We start from the raw sequence: 18123 nt of genomic DNA on the forward strand, positions 1-18123 counted from the left end.
ATCACTACTGCAACTTCAAAAAGTATTATGCTAATTGTAGAAATGGGATTTTAAAAAGTTAGACAAGATCAGGAAGTTGGTCTGCCAAAATTATCACCTTGCACTTAACAGCAGAACAGAAAAACACAGAAATGAACTAGTCTACATAATAGTATTTTCATCAGGTAGTGCTAAATTTACATATAAAGCATGAGAAGAAAAAAAAAACAATAACACACAACACAAAAAACCACAACATAGCTCCTATTTCTGAATTAAAATATTAATAATTAGAAAAGGATTAGGTACTTAAATAACTACTAATTGTTTGGTCTCTATCCTTTCTTTCTCCCTGTCAGTGAGTGACACAGGTTAATAACTTGTTATGTAAAAAATTTAATTTCATTTTATTGATATAAAATTGCTTGCCCTTTAAATCAACAATTCTTTGTTGTTATATTATGAAAAAGTGTATTTTAGCTCACTTGAGCTCACTCAGAATGAGTGTCCTGACCTTCTTATCCAACTCCTCTTTATAATGAATGTCTCCAAGCACCCCTGCATTCAAAAATCCTTTTATTTGCTCTCAGTACTTATTTCCTTATAGTATCTCTCAGATAGGATGATCAGAATAAAACCTCCTGAGTAGAATGGACATGCACACAAACCTCAAAACAAACTCAGTAAGAGTCATACTGCCAGGCTGTGCAAATAAGATTGAAACTAGTAGTTTGCAACTCACAGTAGACTGTTGTAAGTCCAGTGATGTGCCTGGTAATGGAGAAAACTAAAGCAATTAAGTTTAACTTACAATATTATTGGACGTCAGGAAGCCACATAACCTTTCAAATACAACTTTAATTAAAAAAAAAGTCTAAATAAGTAGTTTGATATTTTAAATTGTTAGCTACACTTTGAAATGGTGAGTCACTTAACCATGCCAGCAATGAGCCACTGTAGGTATGCAATGAAAGAATTTTTTTTTAAATGTGGTGATTCCATGGCTTGTTTCTATAGCAAGAACATCTGACAGAAAACACATACACTCAGATGATAAAGAAGAAAAGTATGTTGCAGCATGTTGGTTCTTAAGTCCACCAATTTCATTTTCATCTTGTCAAATACAGAAATGTAATAGTCAACTGAGGTGTTAAGCAGAGGTTCAGCATATGTGAATAAAAATAGCATTTACTTAATTAAATATAAACATTTAGTAACAAGTAAATTAAAAAGTCCAGTAAAAATATTGCAAGAAGTTTCAAAGATGTTCAGGCCTCAATATACACTATTTAGAAAAGAGATTTACCCTAGCTCTGCTACATCAGGTATCTTCAGAGACTGTATCAGCAGAAAAGGTACTTCTACAAGTACCTCTACAAAAAATAGTAATTCAGGCATATAAGAGTGCTTAATAATGCATTTTTATTAGAAAGAAAAGTAGTCCAATATGAAAAAATTATTACGAAAGGAGTATATGTAGAAAAGGGTCTTCAAAAAAAAAAAAAAGCAGATGAATGTGGACAACTAGATGTTGCAGAACAAAGATTCAACTGTGCATACTTTCCAGCTTTTGTTCATGTATATCCACACCCTCAAGCCATTATCACTGCTGATATTTTGGGAGACATCAGAAGACAGATGGAGACTGGAAAAAGCAAGGAGCCTGTAACATCTTCCCTAGACAGGCAGCACGGAACAGTGACGCTGCTACTGACACTGGTGGTGGCTCTTCCACTCCCCACAGCCGTCACTGCAGCGCCCGGAAAGAACCTCTGTAAAAATCTCACGCACACAACTGCACAGCTGGAAGTGTCTCCTCATCCAGATGTGCTGGCCCAAAGCCAAATGTCTCCATTCCTTTCAGAAGGACGGCTGCGCAGTGTAATTGCTCCCCTTAAACAGCCTATTTCTGTAAAACGTTTCTGCTTTATGTTGGTAGCAATGGCTAATGAGACCTAACATGTAATTACGCTAAAGACCAGGTGGTCCCAACAGTCACTGGTTGATCAAATTCTCCTTTCAAAACCTCACTCTGAACACAACCATTTTGTTTCATTGCTGAAACATACAAAATACATTGTTAATTTATGGTTCACACTTTTATAAATGGTTTTATGTGTGAATTATTTTAAGTCCAAACAGGTTTAACAATTTACCAAAACTGTGCAAGGACCAACAGAAGCATGAGCAAGGTTCTACCTCTCCACTTCATGCTGACAGGATCTACTGCACCAGAAAGGCCTTCCAGGTATGCTTTTGCTTTGGTTTTAGCTCGGGGTTTGTGGGGTGTCAAATTTGATAAGAAAACCAGAACTTACTCTGAGGAAATACAACAAAAGGGTAGATAAAGCACTAAAAAGATGCAAAAACTCAAAGTGTTAGGAGAAAAACAGAGCTAGAAAAAAATGACAGCACCAGCTATGAGTGCTGGATGGCACTTGGATATGGTTTTTACTTCCAGTGTCAAAGCACATTCCAAAGCTTTTTTATTATCAGTTTGAACTCTAAGGAAGTTTTATCCACTCTGCCCTTTATGTACTGAAACCAGTAAGATATTTTACATCATTTAGTTACCAATACAATTTCTCCAGTACTTTTTAATTGCAAAAAACAATTTCCTATAAATTACATTCAGGAAGTTAAGATGTTTTGTCTTAGTACATTTTTATCTTACAAATAATTGCGTAATAATCTCTTACTGACATCAGCAAGAGTGTTCAGGAAATATACTCACCAGAATCTGCATATACCCATTATTTTTTAAAAGTACAAACTAATGATACTAAAGCTGTTGTGCAAAAGTATGTCCATTTTATTATTCCCTGTTCCAGTTAGAGATAGTCAGCTCTTTGTATGGAATATAAACTTTTGGTGAAGAAAGGCACAGCTATCCTGCAGATGAGATTAAAGTGTGATGGAACAGCAGGAATTAGAAATTATGATGAGCTGAAGAGATCTGAGAGTAAACAGGCCAAGAGCCATCTGCTGCTGTATCTCCCCACCATCTGAAGTTCCAAATGAAATCACAGATTTATATTGTGCATTTAGCAAGGATCATTAATCCCCAGCATCCTAGTTCTTATACAAGTGTCTCAGCTATATTTTTGTGAGAAAGAGTTTTAAACATTTTTTTAAACTGTTCTTTATCGTAAATCTAAAAGCATTACCACAACTGTATAGAAGTTCTGCATTGGGCATGTCACAATGAAAGCCACTCAACCAGGTGTTATTTAAACATATTACAGGTAAATTTTGACAAACAAATATTTTTTTTGCAGAAAAATACCTGTGTTTATAGTCTCCTTTCCCAAACCTAAAATTAAACATGCTGGCACTCCTGCAGTTTTGAGTGTTAATTTTCAGGGTGCTTTGGTTTTTTGTTTGGTTTGGTTTTGTTGTTTGTTTACTTGTTTAAAAAGAAAAAAACCCACACCTCATTAGCACTGATGATTTTTCTTCTATTTCTTTCACTTCCTATTCTGAAGTATCATTCACTATCTAAATTTTACATGCTTACACAGATATACACAAACACACCACTTTACTTTTAGATAACTTTTTCCAAGGCTCTTTGTCCAAGCTATTTTCAAAAAGGCCAATCTTGAAAACACATGAAAAATAAAGAAACTCTCTCAATTTTCTCTATTATCATTATTGCAACCAATAGAATATTATTTCAGGTTTGTTTCACAACTGATTGCTCTCAGCTACTCCTAACATCATCTGGTTTGCTTGTCTCAGGATAATAACTGTGCTGCAAATAATTTCTCTGGATAAAGATCCAGCATGTTCTGTGCTGTCTCTCTTAAGACAGAACTGTATGTAATGGTATGCAATGGATGGTATTTTACCATAAATAGGATTTGAGGTATAAGCTGAGCTGTCGTGTTCAGTTTCCTTTCTGAAAAACGGTAAGTGTTGCTTCTTAAACAAGAAGAGAAAAATAAACAAACAAACTTTTATACTGATCTAGGTTCCCTAGAATTATTTCTCAGTCTGGATTCTAATGCATCTCTGGGATCCAAATGAAACACCCGACCTTCAATACATCAAAATTTGTATTCAGATGCAGTTTGTAAGAGGTGGTGTTGGAAATGTAATCATCCTTATTATTTATACTTGGGAAGAGTAATTTTTAAAAAAGCAGAAGCATTTGAAGTATGTGAAGCTCTTGATATGAAGAATGGTTTCACTAAAACACAAGCCCTACTTATGTCATAAAACTAGCTAAATTAACTTTTCCTTGCATCTCTATCTGAGATGGAAAAGCAATGGAGACTGTTACTCTTACAGAACCAACAGGTAGCCCAGAAAAAGCTTTCTCCTCTAAAGTAGCATCATGTCAGTCAGTTGCCAACTGTAAAGTGAAATACAGTGCCAGCCACAACTGAAGACTATGGCTCTAGTGATACCTTTCATGCCCAAGAGGCTTCACAGAAGCATCTACATACCCCTCATTAGACAACCTTCAGGAGATTGTTTATTGCTCTGTGTTGAGAAATATATATATCTGGTGGAATATATTTATATATTCTATGTTTGCATATATGTGTGTATATACATATGTATATCTATCTCAATCATTGTTTTATTCCTTATGCTTTAAATATATTTATTAAATGAATCATACTAGACTGAAGACTGATGAACTTTCATAGGAAATTCCCTTATTAAAATGAAGATTTGCTATGCTGAAATCATTTGTGTTTTCCTTACAATTTCTCAAAAACGTGACAGAAAAGCCTGTATCCATTCATACTTTTCCAGAACTTCACTCTCTTATTTTAAATACGCTATATTATAGTTTATCCTCTAACATGTTATTTTGCTCTAAGTACCATCTTCTACTTCTCATTCAATTTTGCATTGATTTTGCCTTTTAAACACAATTCATCATTATTAAGAACTGCCTCTGGCAACTGCTCAGCAGAGACTACTTTCTGTTTGCTGCATACTGATTAAATGCCATGGAACAGGGTAACAAGCTTAGGGTTGCGAAGCTTTTCTTATAGGCCAGATTTCACTTAGAATTCAAAACAGTTTTAAAAGATGCATATACTTCATTCATCCACCACCATGAACTGAGTCTAGATTTACTTAATTCTGTATCATGTCAATATATTTTCTGATTAAAAAAATAAACACAGTTAAGTTTGTGGCAACACAAAATCAAATCAGTTTTCATTTAGCAGATTTGACTCTAATTCTTATGCAGAGACCATACTGAATGAAGCATGAGAAATAATAGAAAACATTATTGAAAAACCTGAAAAAGACAAAGCACGCAAATAATGCACATCGTATATTATTTAGAATTGCCATAAAGAACACCTTCTGCATGCAGATTAAAACATAAAAGCAGCTATACTGGATCAAACCAAAGGCAAACATTGCTTCTCCAGCAGTCACCACAAGGGAATGCCTGATGCAGAGTACAAAAGGAAGGATGCCTCCAAGTATCTGTGACTCTGAAGTTGAGAGCCACACATCATTCCTGTACAGTCCCCCAGGGATTTATTTTTCATGAACTTGTCCAGTCTCTCCTAGAATCTACTTAAGCCCCCAGCACCCACAATATCCTGGAGAAACCATTCTGGGAAGAAACACATTTTTTTCCACTTGTTTTCAATCTGCCTTTTCAATTTGGACTGGATGATCACTCTATGTCTCTTCCAACCAAAATATTCTACATTCTGCCTCTTGCTTGTTTAAATTTTACCTCCCAATTTTTGTACCACCAAAAACCACTGCAAATGATGTGCTTCAAAGGAGTGCTAATGTTCCAGATATATTTTGTTAAGTAAAAATACAGAATAAAAGCATAAATTTCATCAGGTATGGCTGGTGTTGACAATGGCAGAGGTAACATCCTCATAACCGATGCATTCAAATCAAGAGCTGTGTAGCACTGTCAGATAACAGAAATACAAACTGTACTTAAGAGGTAAACCATGAATACTTGGAAGTTATTTTTTAAGTGCTGAAGTCTCCATAATTTTCTGCTGTCTCCTCACATTCAGTAAGTACTCATTTTCATCACCTACTCTAACTCAGAAACCCTGTGGTACAGTAGCCTTCTCTTGCACAGTTTCACTAGGGCTCAAAGTGAAACTTTGCTCTTCTCAAAATGCGCATGACAAATTAGACACGAGCATCTCAATATAAGCATCATTTACTTCTATCACAAATGAAATTAAAATATTTAATTCAGGCTTAGTTCCTTCATGCAGCCCAAATTCCTCTTTTGCATATTCTCCCCATTTTTATATTTCCATAGACCCTGAAGGTTGCCTCCTGCTCAAACATAAAGACAAAACAAGCACATTTTAATTCATTCTTTTAAAAAGGGTCTTTGCATATGCATTCACTGTAGTTGTATAATGTGTATTTAAGTACAGTAGCCATTAAGGCCCCAAATTTCACTTAACAGATCGTTTAACCATAATCCTAAAATTTACAGAGCTACAGGCTTAAGGCAGCTTGCAGCGAACAACAGGGGGCTCTACCCAAGCGGAGACACCCACGCGATGTGCGACAGCCCCACCACACCAGTAACTTCTGTCTTCAGACGTCCAGGGTGCTACATGCACCCAAGGGGACACCTCTCTCACTGGAGCCAAGCGCACAACACCAGCTGACACGCTCCTGCATTTTGGACTTGGTGCTTTTAATCATAGATTTTCCATTTACAACACACACGGCCTCTGCCCCGTGACAGGCATCTAATCCAACGAGCCCAAAGTCAGGCTTGTTCAGTGTCTAGAGCGCCTTAACTGTTGTTCCAATCTGATTTCATGTTTCAAACTGGAAATATTTGGATAAAAATGTTTATTTAATGTTACTAATACTCAAAATAACCTGTGTTGCACTTAAGGATATCAGATACTGGCATCTTTAAAGGTGCAAAGAGAAGAAATGTTAGTAAATCTACCTTTACTTCCCATTATCTTCCTGTCTGTGCTCTCTAGCACAACTAACTAGGAAAATACTTATGATAGCACACCACATTGATTTCTTATATACGTGTGTGTGTGTGTGTGTATATATAGGTTTGTATTTATTTATAGATACAGATATTTTATCAAAAAAATAGCTACATGAAAGAAGTAGGAAAAAGTGCAATTGATAAACTAAATATTTAACATGATGTGGAAATGATGTGGTGGAAAAAATTCAACAACTTCAGTGAACCAATATCCCCAAACAACACTCCCTAGTATTTTTTGTGAAATCCCAAAAAAGCAAGATAACAGCTGCTCATATGCCTTCAGGAGGAATATACATAAAAACTAACCTCTTTAAATATATATAAAAACTCATCTCTTCAAAAAAAACCACACAAATATTATTAAAAAATTCATATCTCAATTCAGGCAAAATAATTCCATTTATAAAGCTACTCAAAAGCCACAAACAATTTTAGAACAACCCAATAAATCTTTGGCTTTTCTGTGCTTTTGACACATGGAAGGCAGTTGAAAACAAATCAAATGTTAGACAGGGAAAATGAGGGCTGGTAGTGCAAAACAGAAATGTTTCAATAGTGCTGAAAAATGGGTTAAGACAAAGTTAGTATTTTTTTTTTCAGTTTCAAGAGGATCCAAACATATTTTGGCCTATACTGAATTTTAATATGGTATGACTTCATACACAGAAAACCTATACCTTTATTATTTGTGGGTGTTCACTTCATCTAATAGAAACATAAAAAAATAAAAAAGAAAACAACAATCCTCTTCCTCAAGGTAATTTTTTTGCTATAAAATTACCCAAGTGGGCTTACTTGGGATGCAACTATGGACTTCTCTTCTGCTCCACTATCTTTTACCATTTTCTTGCTACTCTAGGTTCAAAAGATGTACACATCCACACTTTTTGGCTTCTTTCGCCTGGAAATTTCTACTTGCAACATCTAAATGAATCACAAACGGGAGGTCTTAAGGATGACTTTGGCCAAAACAAAAACTTGTACCATAAACCAGGATCTGTAGGCAGAGTGAAATATATCAACTGATAGACACAAAAAGATTTAAACACCAAACGTAGGTATTTGTGGATATGAAGTACCATTTTCATTCCTGCTGTTGCTTGGGGTAGAATTCTTGTCTAAATCAAACAAGCTATAAAAGCTAGTTTTGCCTCTATTCTCACTTACAAACAAAAAAATAAATAAACCCAGGATTTAAGCTGCCACTTTACAGTCCCTTCAGTCTGTATTTTCTTGATCACTTTAAGGCAGAACAAACCAGCACGGCTGTCAAAACAATTGATTGTGTCCTCTGTACAAACCCCAGCTGCCCCTGCACAGCCCTTGTACTCACATGAGTTTTCATTCAGTCACACAGGGAACTGAATTGGGAAATTGATCCACGTTCAATTAATCAAGAAGGAAAAAAAAACCTTCTTAGGGAGATGCATTCAGAATTGCCTTCACTGCTTCCTGATTTCTCTCCCCAGTTCTCCCAACAGAAATGAAAATAAGGAAAGGCCACATTTGAGGACCTTTCAGTATGACATTGGCCACGCTGCTCCCAGGAACCAGAGACAGACCTGCCTGAAACAAAACACTGCATGTTTGGTATTGGTAGCGGAGGCAAAGCTATCAAACCTTGGGATCAATGGGGCATCCTTTTGGAAAGCCACTTCTGTGGAAACTGCTTCAGGTATCGTACCTGCAATACACCCGGCTGAGGCTCTCACTTGGGAGGTCAATGTTCTAGAAAGACTGATTCGTACAGTTTCCAACACACCTTCACAAATTGGCCTCTTTTGTGTTATCAGATGGTTTCTGAACATCTGGGCTGTTTTAACACAGTGTGATACAGCTGCCACTTGACACCTAGGAGTATGCATTCTGCTTGTGTCCCAGTAGCCCCAAACCACTTTGAAAGTGTAAAACCAGTAAGACTACCCTGGCAACTATCACAAGGATAGGACTTCTGACACAGCAACTGTCAGCTTTGCTGGGACTGTTCACACTCAAAACTCACATAATATAGGCTAGAAGTTGCCACGAAACAGGCACAGGCAAGGCATATTCATAAAGACAAAACAGCAAGCCTCTAAAATGTACAGGAAGACCTTCGCGCTCTGGAAAGCAAGACCTGGCAGTAATTAAAACCCAAATGACTTCAAATAAACGTCAAGGTTTTCACCATCATTTGCGGAGTCTGCCAATTTAATGCCACCCTAAGAAGCTGAGCAACTTTACAGCAAGCTGTAAAGAGGCTGATGCTGTTCCAGCATTACACAGTTCAAGAGCCAGCCTTTGCAGAATTACCAACATAAGCTGCTGTATCTGCAAGAGACGGTTTGCATTGGTAAACCATGGAAAGTCCAAAACAGCAGGACTGTCAGCAGAGCTGGCTCTCACATGCTAAAGATCGTTTCTGCAAGACAAATGAACTTCAACATAAAAATAAGCATTCTGAGATGAACAGACCTAAAAACCAAGCTCCTACATCTGGAGTTATGTAAGACGCTGATCCTGAGCATCAGAGAAAGACAACGTGGAACTCACAAGGGTAGACATTTTGCTACCAAGATATTTCAGAAAGAAAATTGGGGTCAAATTGAACAACAACATCAGTTTTTGCCTAAAAGTCTCCTCTCTGACATGAGGACAGACCTCATAAAAGAAGATATATACTGCTTCCTTATAGCTATATCAAAGTTGGTATGGAAGATTACTATCCATTTCTTGAATATCAACCACTCTTTGAAAACACCATTTGAAGCAGCACCAGCTTCTTCAGAGAGAGCAGAACTACTTAACAGCCAGCACAGTCAACACCACAACACAGACCAGTTTTACTTTTAATGGAAGATACATAACACTGCAGAGAAAATATTACCAATAAAAAAAAAAAATAAAAATCCTTTGGAAGTTGTTAAATTACAATGGAAAATGTTTTGTTTACCACCAAAAAGTACAACTCAATTTGAACAGTAACTCACCTGAAGTCACACCCAACAGTTTTCCTAAGTACGTTTCTCTGTTGAGCTGCTACACGAATTACACTATTGTGTTACCACAAAGAAAAGAAGAATATTTTCTCCTTACCTCTCTGCCAGACTTTGCTGGAACCTGCCCTTGAGTTTCTCTCAATTTGCGAGCATTATCAAGTTCTGCTTGAAGTTTTGAAGCTAACTCCTACAAACAAAGTCATAGTACTCCATTAGTTTAACCACTTAAACTCTTAGAGACTTTTATATCAGAATTAACTATTCATTCAATTTCTTTATTTTTTTTTTTTTTTTAAACTCTAATGACATGAAAGATTTCAAAAGGACAGGATTTCTACAAAAGGTGTATTTGTTCAAACTTTGTAAAGCTAGATACACACATTTGTGTCTAACGTCTGTGGAAAAAGAATTCATAATATAAAATCAGTCTGAAAAGAAAATATTTATAAAATGGACACTTTCTCCTAACAAAACTGAAATTATGTGATAGGGGCATTGACAAAGACCAACACCATGTCCTAATCCAGCAATAAATTCATATACCAAACACCCTGAAACTTCCCACAAACCAAAGAATCAATGGCTCTCAAGAAAGATTAATTTGGCACGTGAAGGTGTAACATGTCTTATTTATCAGTTCTTAGTGATGCAGATTTCAGTGCAAATACTCTGTCACAAGAGGCAACTTAAACAGGTGCACTAAATTATTTTTTTAAAGGCCCATAGTGATAGGATCCACTTCTATAAAATGTTATTTTACTATATCCTTCAAAAATCTTCAGTTATACTTCCTTAAGAGCAGTAATTCAGAGCAAGCACTTGTAAAACATGGCTTAAAAACTAACAGACTTCGACCCTGTTATAATTCAAATTTTCAGGCAGTACTACTTACGGCAACCAACTTACTATAGCCATACTTAAAATAATAAAAAAGTATATACTTCCAGAGTTTAGAGTGTTCCAAAAGATTGAAATTCTTTTTCCCTCAGATCACTGTCTGAAACAAGCCTCCTGAAACAACATTAAATATTTATATTTCCATAGCATAATAAGTAGGCTTATAGGGCAGCGCTACGGACCTCAAGCACCTACTTGTGACAAAGCTGATAAACTAACAAAAGTTCCAGAGACTGTCTACCTTGTAACACTGGGAGAGTTGAAGTTTTCACCTGCTCCCTGCATAATAAAAAGACACTAAATCCTACAAGAAAAGACAGATAACAACTGGCTTTGGCTATGCTGCCTAGCCTGCAAAACCTGGGGACCCAAGTCCCCTATTTTAGTCTACAAAGCACTGCATTTAAAGCAGAACTTATAGTAAAGTAGTATCTTCAAATCCTACCCGATCAAATTTTGCAGGAATATGTATATATATACACACACATACATATATATATTTAACAATTAAATCACTGTGAACTTTAAAGAAAAATTTCAGTAAATTATGACAATTTTGCAAAGACATTACCATGTCTCCCATGAGTTCTGCTTTCACAATCCTCGCTCCCAGTCTGTTCATCTCATCTTCACTAAGGACCCGAGGTGGCTCATCCTTTGATGTATATCTGTAAAACACCAGCAGCACTAAATTCATAGAAAAACAACGTAGTATTCACCTGTGAAATTAAGTATTATATGTCTACTGTACGGGTACATATGATCCTACTGTCAAACCAATTGATAACAACATATAATAAAAACATATTTGCAGTCAGAAGTTGCCAAGGCCTCTGAAACCACAAAGCTTGAATAAAATTTTTATGAGCTGGGTTTCCTTTTACTTTTGATATCAATTCAAATGAAAAGCACTATCTAGGAACACTTTCTCTGCATGAAAAAAAACAGTCAAGAGCCAGTAGCAGGTATAAGCAGACAAAAAGCAAGGAAAAGAAGAACAGAAAGAGTAACTTAAACCCTCTCTAACTCTCCTTTTTGGCTTTGGTCATGTTTTTACTTCTCAGCTCCAGCAAAATCACCTATTTCCCTGTTCTTCTCCTGTACACCAAATGGCTTTCCAGCTCTTGAAAACTACCTAAATGCTCATACTTACCTGCTAACGGTACAAGCTTTGCTTCAAAAGATGTTATGGTTGGTACGGTAGAGTTTCCATGAAAAATTAACTGGTACTGTTTTTAAAATACAAAGTCTCCCTAAAGAAGCTACAGATAGTAAGACATATTATAGTATTGTATTTTAATATTAAAAGGCCAGTGTATGAGTTCTTATGATAATAAATAAGGTCTCTAAGAATTATTGCAAAGAGGCATCAAACAAGTTTGGCTCTTCTTCTCTAACCCTAGGAAAGACTAAAACCAACTAACTCTTAGAAGTAAAATATCGAACACAAAAGAGACAAGAACATAGTTATGATATTGGTTCCTGCTATTAAAAGAGGGAGAGACAATTTCACTCTCCACTCAATATGGTTAAACCCTGTCGAATTTGAAGAATAGGAGAACTTTGATGATGGAATCATCTTTAACTGTCAGATATCCCCAGCCCAGAGGAAATTAACAAAGTTACTTCTGCCTGTTTCTAAGATACCCAATCCAAAACCAAAAAACTCAGCAGAAACATCTACATTAACTTCACCAGAAACAGAACTCTCAAAGAAGTTCTCACTTCTCCTTAATCCATATTTTTCAAAACAAGGCAGACTATTTCAGTTTAAAAAGTACTTCATACATCCTTTTTTTAAGCAGTGTTAGTACTTGATTCATCATCTGAACTTTTTGAGACTATAGACATTATTTTCATTTGCTTTTTATCTTGTCTCAGATCAACCTCTGAAGCAGTCACATAATTAAGTGGGATTTTCAGCTGGATGGACTTTTGCTCTGGGGAGATCCCCTGGACATCAAATCAGTACTTTTAATTAACCTGTGTCATAACTTTGATTTATAGGCTGAAGAAACTCTGTGTTTTAGAAGAGATAAAACTTAAAAGGTACATTGCCAGCATGAGAGATGCGGAACTGAACCAGCAACACCTATTAATCCAAACCTTCACGTCAATTAACATTTACTTTTTGTGACTGACTGACAACACCACTGAAAGAGTACATGTACTACAAGACTCGAAACTTTAGGAAGAAAGCAGCAGTCTATAAATTATTCCCGACAGATAACTACCCCACAGAATCAAACCTAAAATGTTCCAAAAGTCAGGATTTTTGATAAAATTCTGCAAAAAAGATGACAATTGTCACTGAAAACAATAGGAAAATAGGTCATACATGATCTCAAACACACACAAGCTTAGGAGTTGAGAGTCAGCTTAAAGAACTTGGAAATAAATAAGTCAATAAGCAGAGGCTATATGGTTTTCCAGACCTAAGTAATCTCCACTTTACTAATAAATCAGCTCAGTAATTGTGTTGGCTAAGAAATATAATTAAAATATCAAAGATTATGCACAATTGGGTTTAACAGAACTAAAACAGAAGACATATGCAAAAGAAAATATCAGCTAAATAGTTTCTGTGCTTAGTTCTCTTCTGTGGGGAAAGGAATTACCTTTTCTATCATAATAATTGAATTATTTGAACTTAAATAAGCTAACCACTTCCATACACAATCTAGTTTCCCAAAACTTGCAGCTCTGTCCAGTTAGTCAGCATTGCACTTTCTTCATGTGGTAAGCAAAAGCTAAAAGGTACAGGTTTTGTACTTGCAATTAAAAAGTGAACCACCATTTTTTAACAAAAAATAATAATGAGACAATGGTATCACTGACTTGCATTCAATAGTTACATGTTCTACTAGGTCTGGCTAGGATGGAGTTTACGTTCTTCATAGCGGCCTGCATGGTGCTGTGCTTTGGACACGACTGGTGCCGGTGTTGACAACACACCTGTGTTTTGGCCGTTGCTGAACAGTGCTTACGCAGCCCCAAGGCTTTGTCTGGTTCCCACTGCACACCCCAGCAAGCAGGCTGGGTGGGCAAGAGGTGGGAGGGGACATGGGCATGACAGCTGACCTGCACTGGCCAAAGGGCTGTTCCAGGCCACACCAACTCACGCTCGGCACTCCAAGCTGGGGAGCACAGTCTTGGCAAAGTGGCTGCTGCTCAGCGGCTAGTGGGCATCAGTCCACTCGTGGGAGGTGGCGAGTCACCGACTGCCTTTCTACCACTTGGCTTTGTCTCTTTCCTTCACTTGTTAAACTGTCTTTATCCGGTACAGGAGTCTCTGTGCCCTTGTGGCCAGGAAGGCCAATGGTACCTGGGGTGTATTAGAAGGAGGGTGGTTAGTAGGTGGAGAGAGGTTCTCCTTCCCCTCTACTCTGCCCTGGTGAGACCACATCTGGAATATTGTGTCCAGATCTGGGCCCCTCAGTTCAAGAAGGACAGGGAACTGCTGGAGAGAGTCCAGCACAGGGCAACAGAATTAAGGGAGTGGAACATCTGCCTCATGAAGAAAGGCTAAGGGAGCTGGGGCTCTTTAGCTTAGAGAAGAGGAGACTGAGGGGTGACCTTATTAATGTTTATAAATATGCAAAGGCTGAGTGTCACAAGGATGGAGCCAGGCTCTTCTTGGTGACAACCAATGACAGGACAAGAGGCAACAGGCACAAACTGGAACACAGAAGGTTTCACTTAAACATGAGAAGAAATTTCTTCTCAGTGAGGGTGACAGACACTGGAACGGGGGGATGTGGAGTCTCCTTCTCCAGAGACATTCAAAACCCGCTTGGACACATTCCTGTGTAACCTCATCTGGGTGTTCCTGCTCCGGCAGGGGGATTGGACTAGACGATCTTTTGAGGTCCCTTCCAATCCCTAATGTGCTGTGATTCTATCATTCTGCCCCTTTTGCTCTTCTGATTCCCTCTGTGGGATGGAGAATGAGCAAGCAGCTGGGTACACACTTAGCAACCTGCTGGCGTCAACACCTCCCCATCTCGCACAGCATCTTCACAAGGGCTCTCTCACTCAGTCTCTGCATTTCAGACAATCACTAGTCCAAACCACTAGTTCGCTACAGTTAAATAAATAAATTGGATGTCAGGATTCTTATTTGCCATCAGCTATATGACACAGCAGTCAGAGCTTGCTTTCTCCTTCTCAAGTCACAAAGGAAACAGAACTGAGAATGAAGGTAGACTTACTGAAGGATTATATGTCATTTACAGAGAATATTTGCTGCTAATAAGCATTTGGATTTTTTTTTTAAGTGCAGGATATTTGAGATGAAGGATAAGACTCCAACCACACAGAATTGTGCCTTTTTATGTGCACGAAAAAGCAGCTTCTTAACAGGGTGGGTTTTTTCTGGAAGTATAGTTCTGGGTGTATATTTTCATTTTCATGGAGGCCGTCCGTGAAGTGCAGAGCAGACATCCTCTCCCAGCTCACCACAGCATCCCTCCTGAGACGAATACCTATATTTCCCTATGGAAACCAATGCGCTACCCAAGGCAGACAGAAAACAACTGTGGATTGTGCAGACCTTGTACCCCAACAAAGTAATGAACAAACCAGGACTCAAGAGCTGAGGAAATCTCATAGGATCCAGCTCAGACACACCATGAATCATTCTAATCAAAAGCTTACAAAGTGCATTTAAGCAGTAAACACCAGGCACTTCAGGACAATAACTATTTGGGCAATATCTACATAAACCAAGACAATCACTAGATTTTAATGTCTAATAATGCCTCATACACCACAGGTTTAATGCTACAAGAGCTTTTTCTCAGAGTAATCAAAACAACTATAAAGTTATATTTCTGATTTGCCAGCAAAATAGCACCTAGGCAAATACTAAAATAAACAATAAAACAAGACATGACAAACTCTTAGGAGTGGGACTTCCCATAATGCATACAAACTATTCACAACAGAATCAAGAATTACTTCTGCTACCAAGTATATTCAAACTCATGCTTTTTGAAATAAATAATTTTGATTAAGTGAACATCATCCAAACAATTTATCTTCCTGCTATCAAAGAAAACGTACATTTTATTTGCTCCTATCAATGTGGAAAATATAGCAAGTATAACCTGGAAAAAATACCCATCCTATACAGACTAAGCTGCCTGTTTCTGGTTAGTCATGCAGTATTCATTTGATGTACAATCAATACACAGTGACGTATCTGCACGTAGTACATGTAGGAAGAGTTATAAATAAAATAAATACTTTTCAGGTATTGTCTTGTTATTAGAATTCAACAATTAAACATTAAAAGTAAATTCATAACCCAACCATAAGCTTCTTTCTGCAAATAACTGACACAAGCATATAAGAATGGAGGAAATTAATTACATTTCATCAAATGCTGTTCCAAACTAAATCATATCATCCTTCTTACTCCAACCAAGAATATTTACTCATCCAGCATTCCCAAGCAATTAAAAAAACACCATCCTGACTCTAAAATACTTTTGAACATGCTTTCCTGTTATTGGAAAGGGTGGAAGGAAAGCATTCACAGTAATAACCACACTGCTCATACCACCAAAAGAACCAGGTGGTCATACTGGAGAACAGGCGTCCTCGAGTGGAGCAAAAGCTCGGTTCTTTACAACCTACTTCTCTGACCACCACTCCTTACTACTCTCCATTGTTTTTCACTAAAGCAAGTCAGGCAAACTGAAATTCCTACTACATATTAGTTTGCATTTTCCTTCCCACTCTTATTTAGCTTCCCTCTTTTCCTCAGAAAATGCACTTTTCTAATCAAAACCCTCTACTATTTTTCATATGCCACTACTTTAGCATATGGGTTTATCTCATAGGTGGAAAACCTATCCTCACTGTATTAATTATTCCAGTTTTTAGTCAGCATTTTCTAACATTTGTCTTTTATAAATTCAACAACAATTAAGATATTGGTTTGCAGGGTTTTTGCCTAAGAAGCCAATTTTACTGCAGTGTGAACTAACATTCGAAAGAAGTAGAAAATAACCTGTCATTAGCAATTCTCAAATATGCTGAGGAGACAGGACAAGCAGGGAGTGTTCATTATTCCTGCAGCGGTTCATTTTAGCTGCCCCTAGCTGCGAGGGAAGCTGCCTCCTACATAAAGAGACCTGACCATACCAGATCTAATACTGTTACAAAGAAAGAGTTTCCAGTACATTTTGCCACAAAAAACAAGGCAAGATGTTTGTAAAATACCTAGAACATGACGTTTTACTGTCAGATAATGTTTGGCTCTTCTCGGGGATATTGCTTCTGTATTCCTGTCGTGACTTTTCATCACCTGAAGTTCTTTTCCGACTACTGTCATCAGTTTGTTCCCTAGCATCTGATGATTTTTGATCAGACATTAATTTCTCCTTGTTATCTTCTCTGTGTGTTTTGGTCCCCAGTGCAGTATCCTCACTAGGTTTTTGGAAACGGCTGCTCAAAGAGCTATGAACCGGCAGTTTGGAAGAGGATTGCTGTGACTTGTAGTCTCCAGGTGCACTGTAAGATGGTAAATCATCATCAGAGGGTTTCAGAAATTTGTGTTTCATGTTACTGAAAGATGAAGTCTTTTCCTGACTTGGTTTTTCATCTGAGTGCTTTTCTGCTTTGGAGCTGTAGCCTCTCAATGCTGAGTCCATGCTACTGTGTCCACATTCTTGGTCTTCTCTTGATGTATCTCTTTTGTAACCTTTGTCTTCTTGTGCCCATTCCCTGCCATACTTCTCCCTAGTGTAGCTCCCAAACACGTTCCAGTTTCTATCATCTTCATTTCGCATCTCCTTTTTCATATGCTGTTCTTTCTTCTCTTTCTCACTTTCGGAATAGTCACTTTTCTTCCATCGTCCAGTTCTACTATAATTTTCCTTTCTAGATGCAACTTTTTCAGCTTCTTCTAATCGTGACTGAAATATCTCCATTGACTATAAGAAAGAATAGAAAGAAACATACTGCTTGTAAGATCATGGGGTACTGTGAAGCTCTCTACAAAGTATTACAAGGAAGGCATCACTCTGTGAAAATGAATCACTGTGCAAAGGGCAATGCAGAAGCCATGGAGTGGAAAAGAAAACCAGAACGAAAAAAGGAATTTACAGCCTCATGTCTAGTATGCTCTGCTGGGAAGGCTTTCTGATCCCTTCTCTTGGGCTATTTCTAAATTTCATCCTATGGTGCTAAAGCAAAGCACCAAACACTCCTGGGTACAGGGACCAGAGTCTCAGAACTGTCTCCTCCGGGCAACCAGGTGATCAGAGGCTTGAG

At 37.5% G+C, this 18123-nt stretch overlaps 1 protein-coding gene across 1 annotated transcript in view; it reads right to left on the reverse strand.

Moving 5' to 3' along the window:
• CWF19L2 (CWF19 like cell cycle control factor 2) overlaps window positions 1–18123 on the reverse strand; it is a 68157-nt gene that overhangs the window by 35266 nt on the left and 14768 nt on the right. Inside the window, exons 8-10 of the mRNA XM_005501471.3 lie at window positions 17071–17783; window positions 11414–11510; window positions 10043–10132 (exon numbers count right to left, since the gene is read on the reverse strand). Coding sequence (XP_005501528.1) covers window positions 10043–10132; window positions 11414–11510; window positions 17071–17783 — 900 coding nt within the window. The remainder of the gene's footprint in view (window positions 1–10042; window positions 10133–11413; window positions 11511–17070; window positions 17784–18123) is intronic.

The sequence above is a fragment of the Columba livia genome, chromosome 1 (genome assembly GCF_036013475.1).
Source record: "Columba livia isolate bColLiv1 breed racing homer chromosome 1, bColLiv1.pat.W.v2, whole genome shotgun sequence".
Classification (NCBI taxonomy): domain Eukaryota; kingdom Metazoa; phylum Chordata; class Aves; order Columbiformes; family Columbidae; genus Columba; species Columba livia.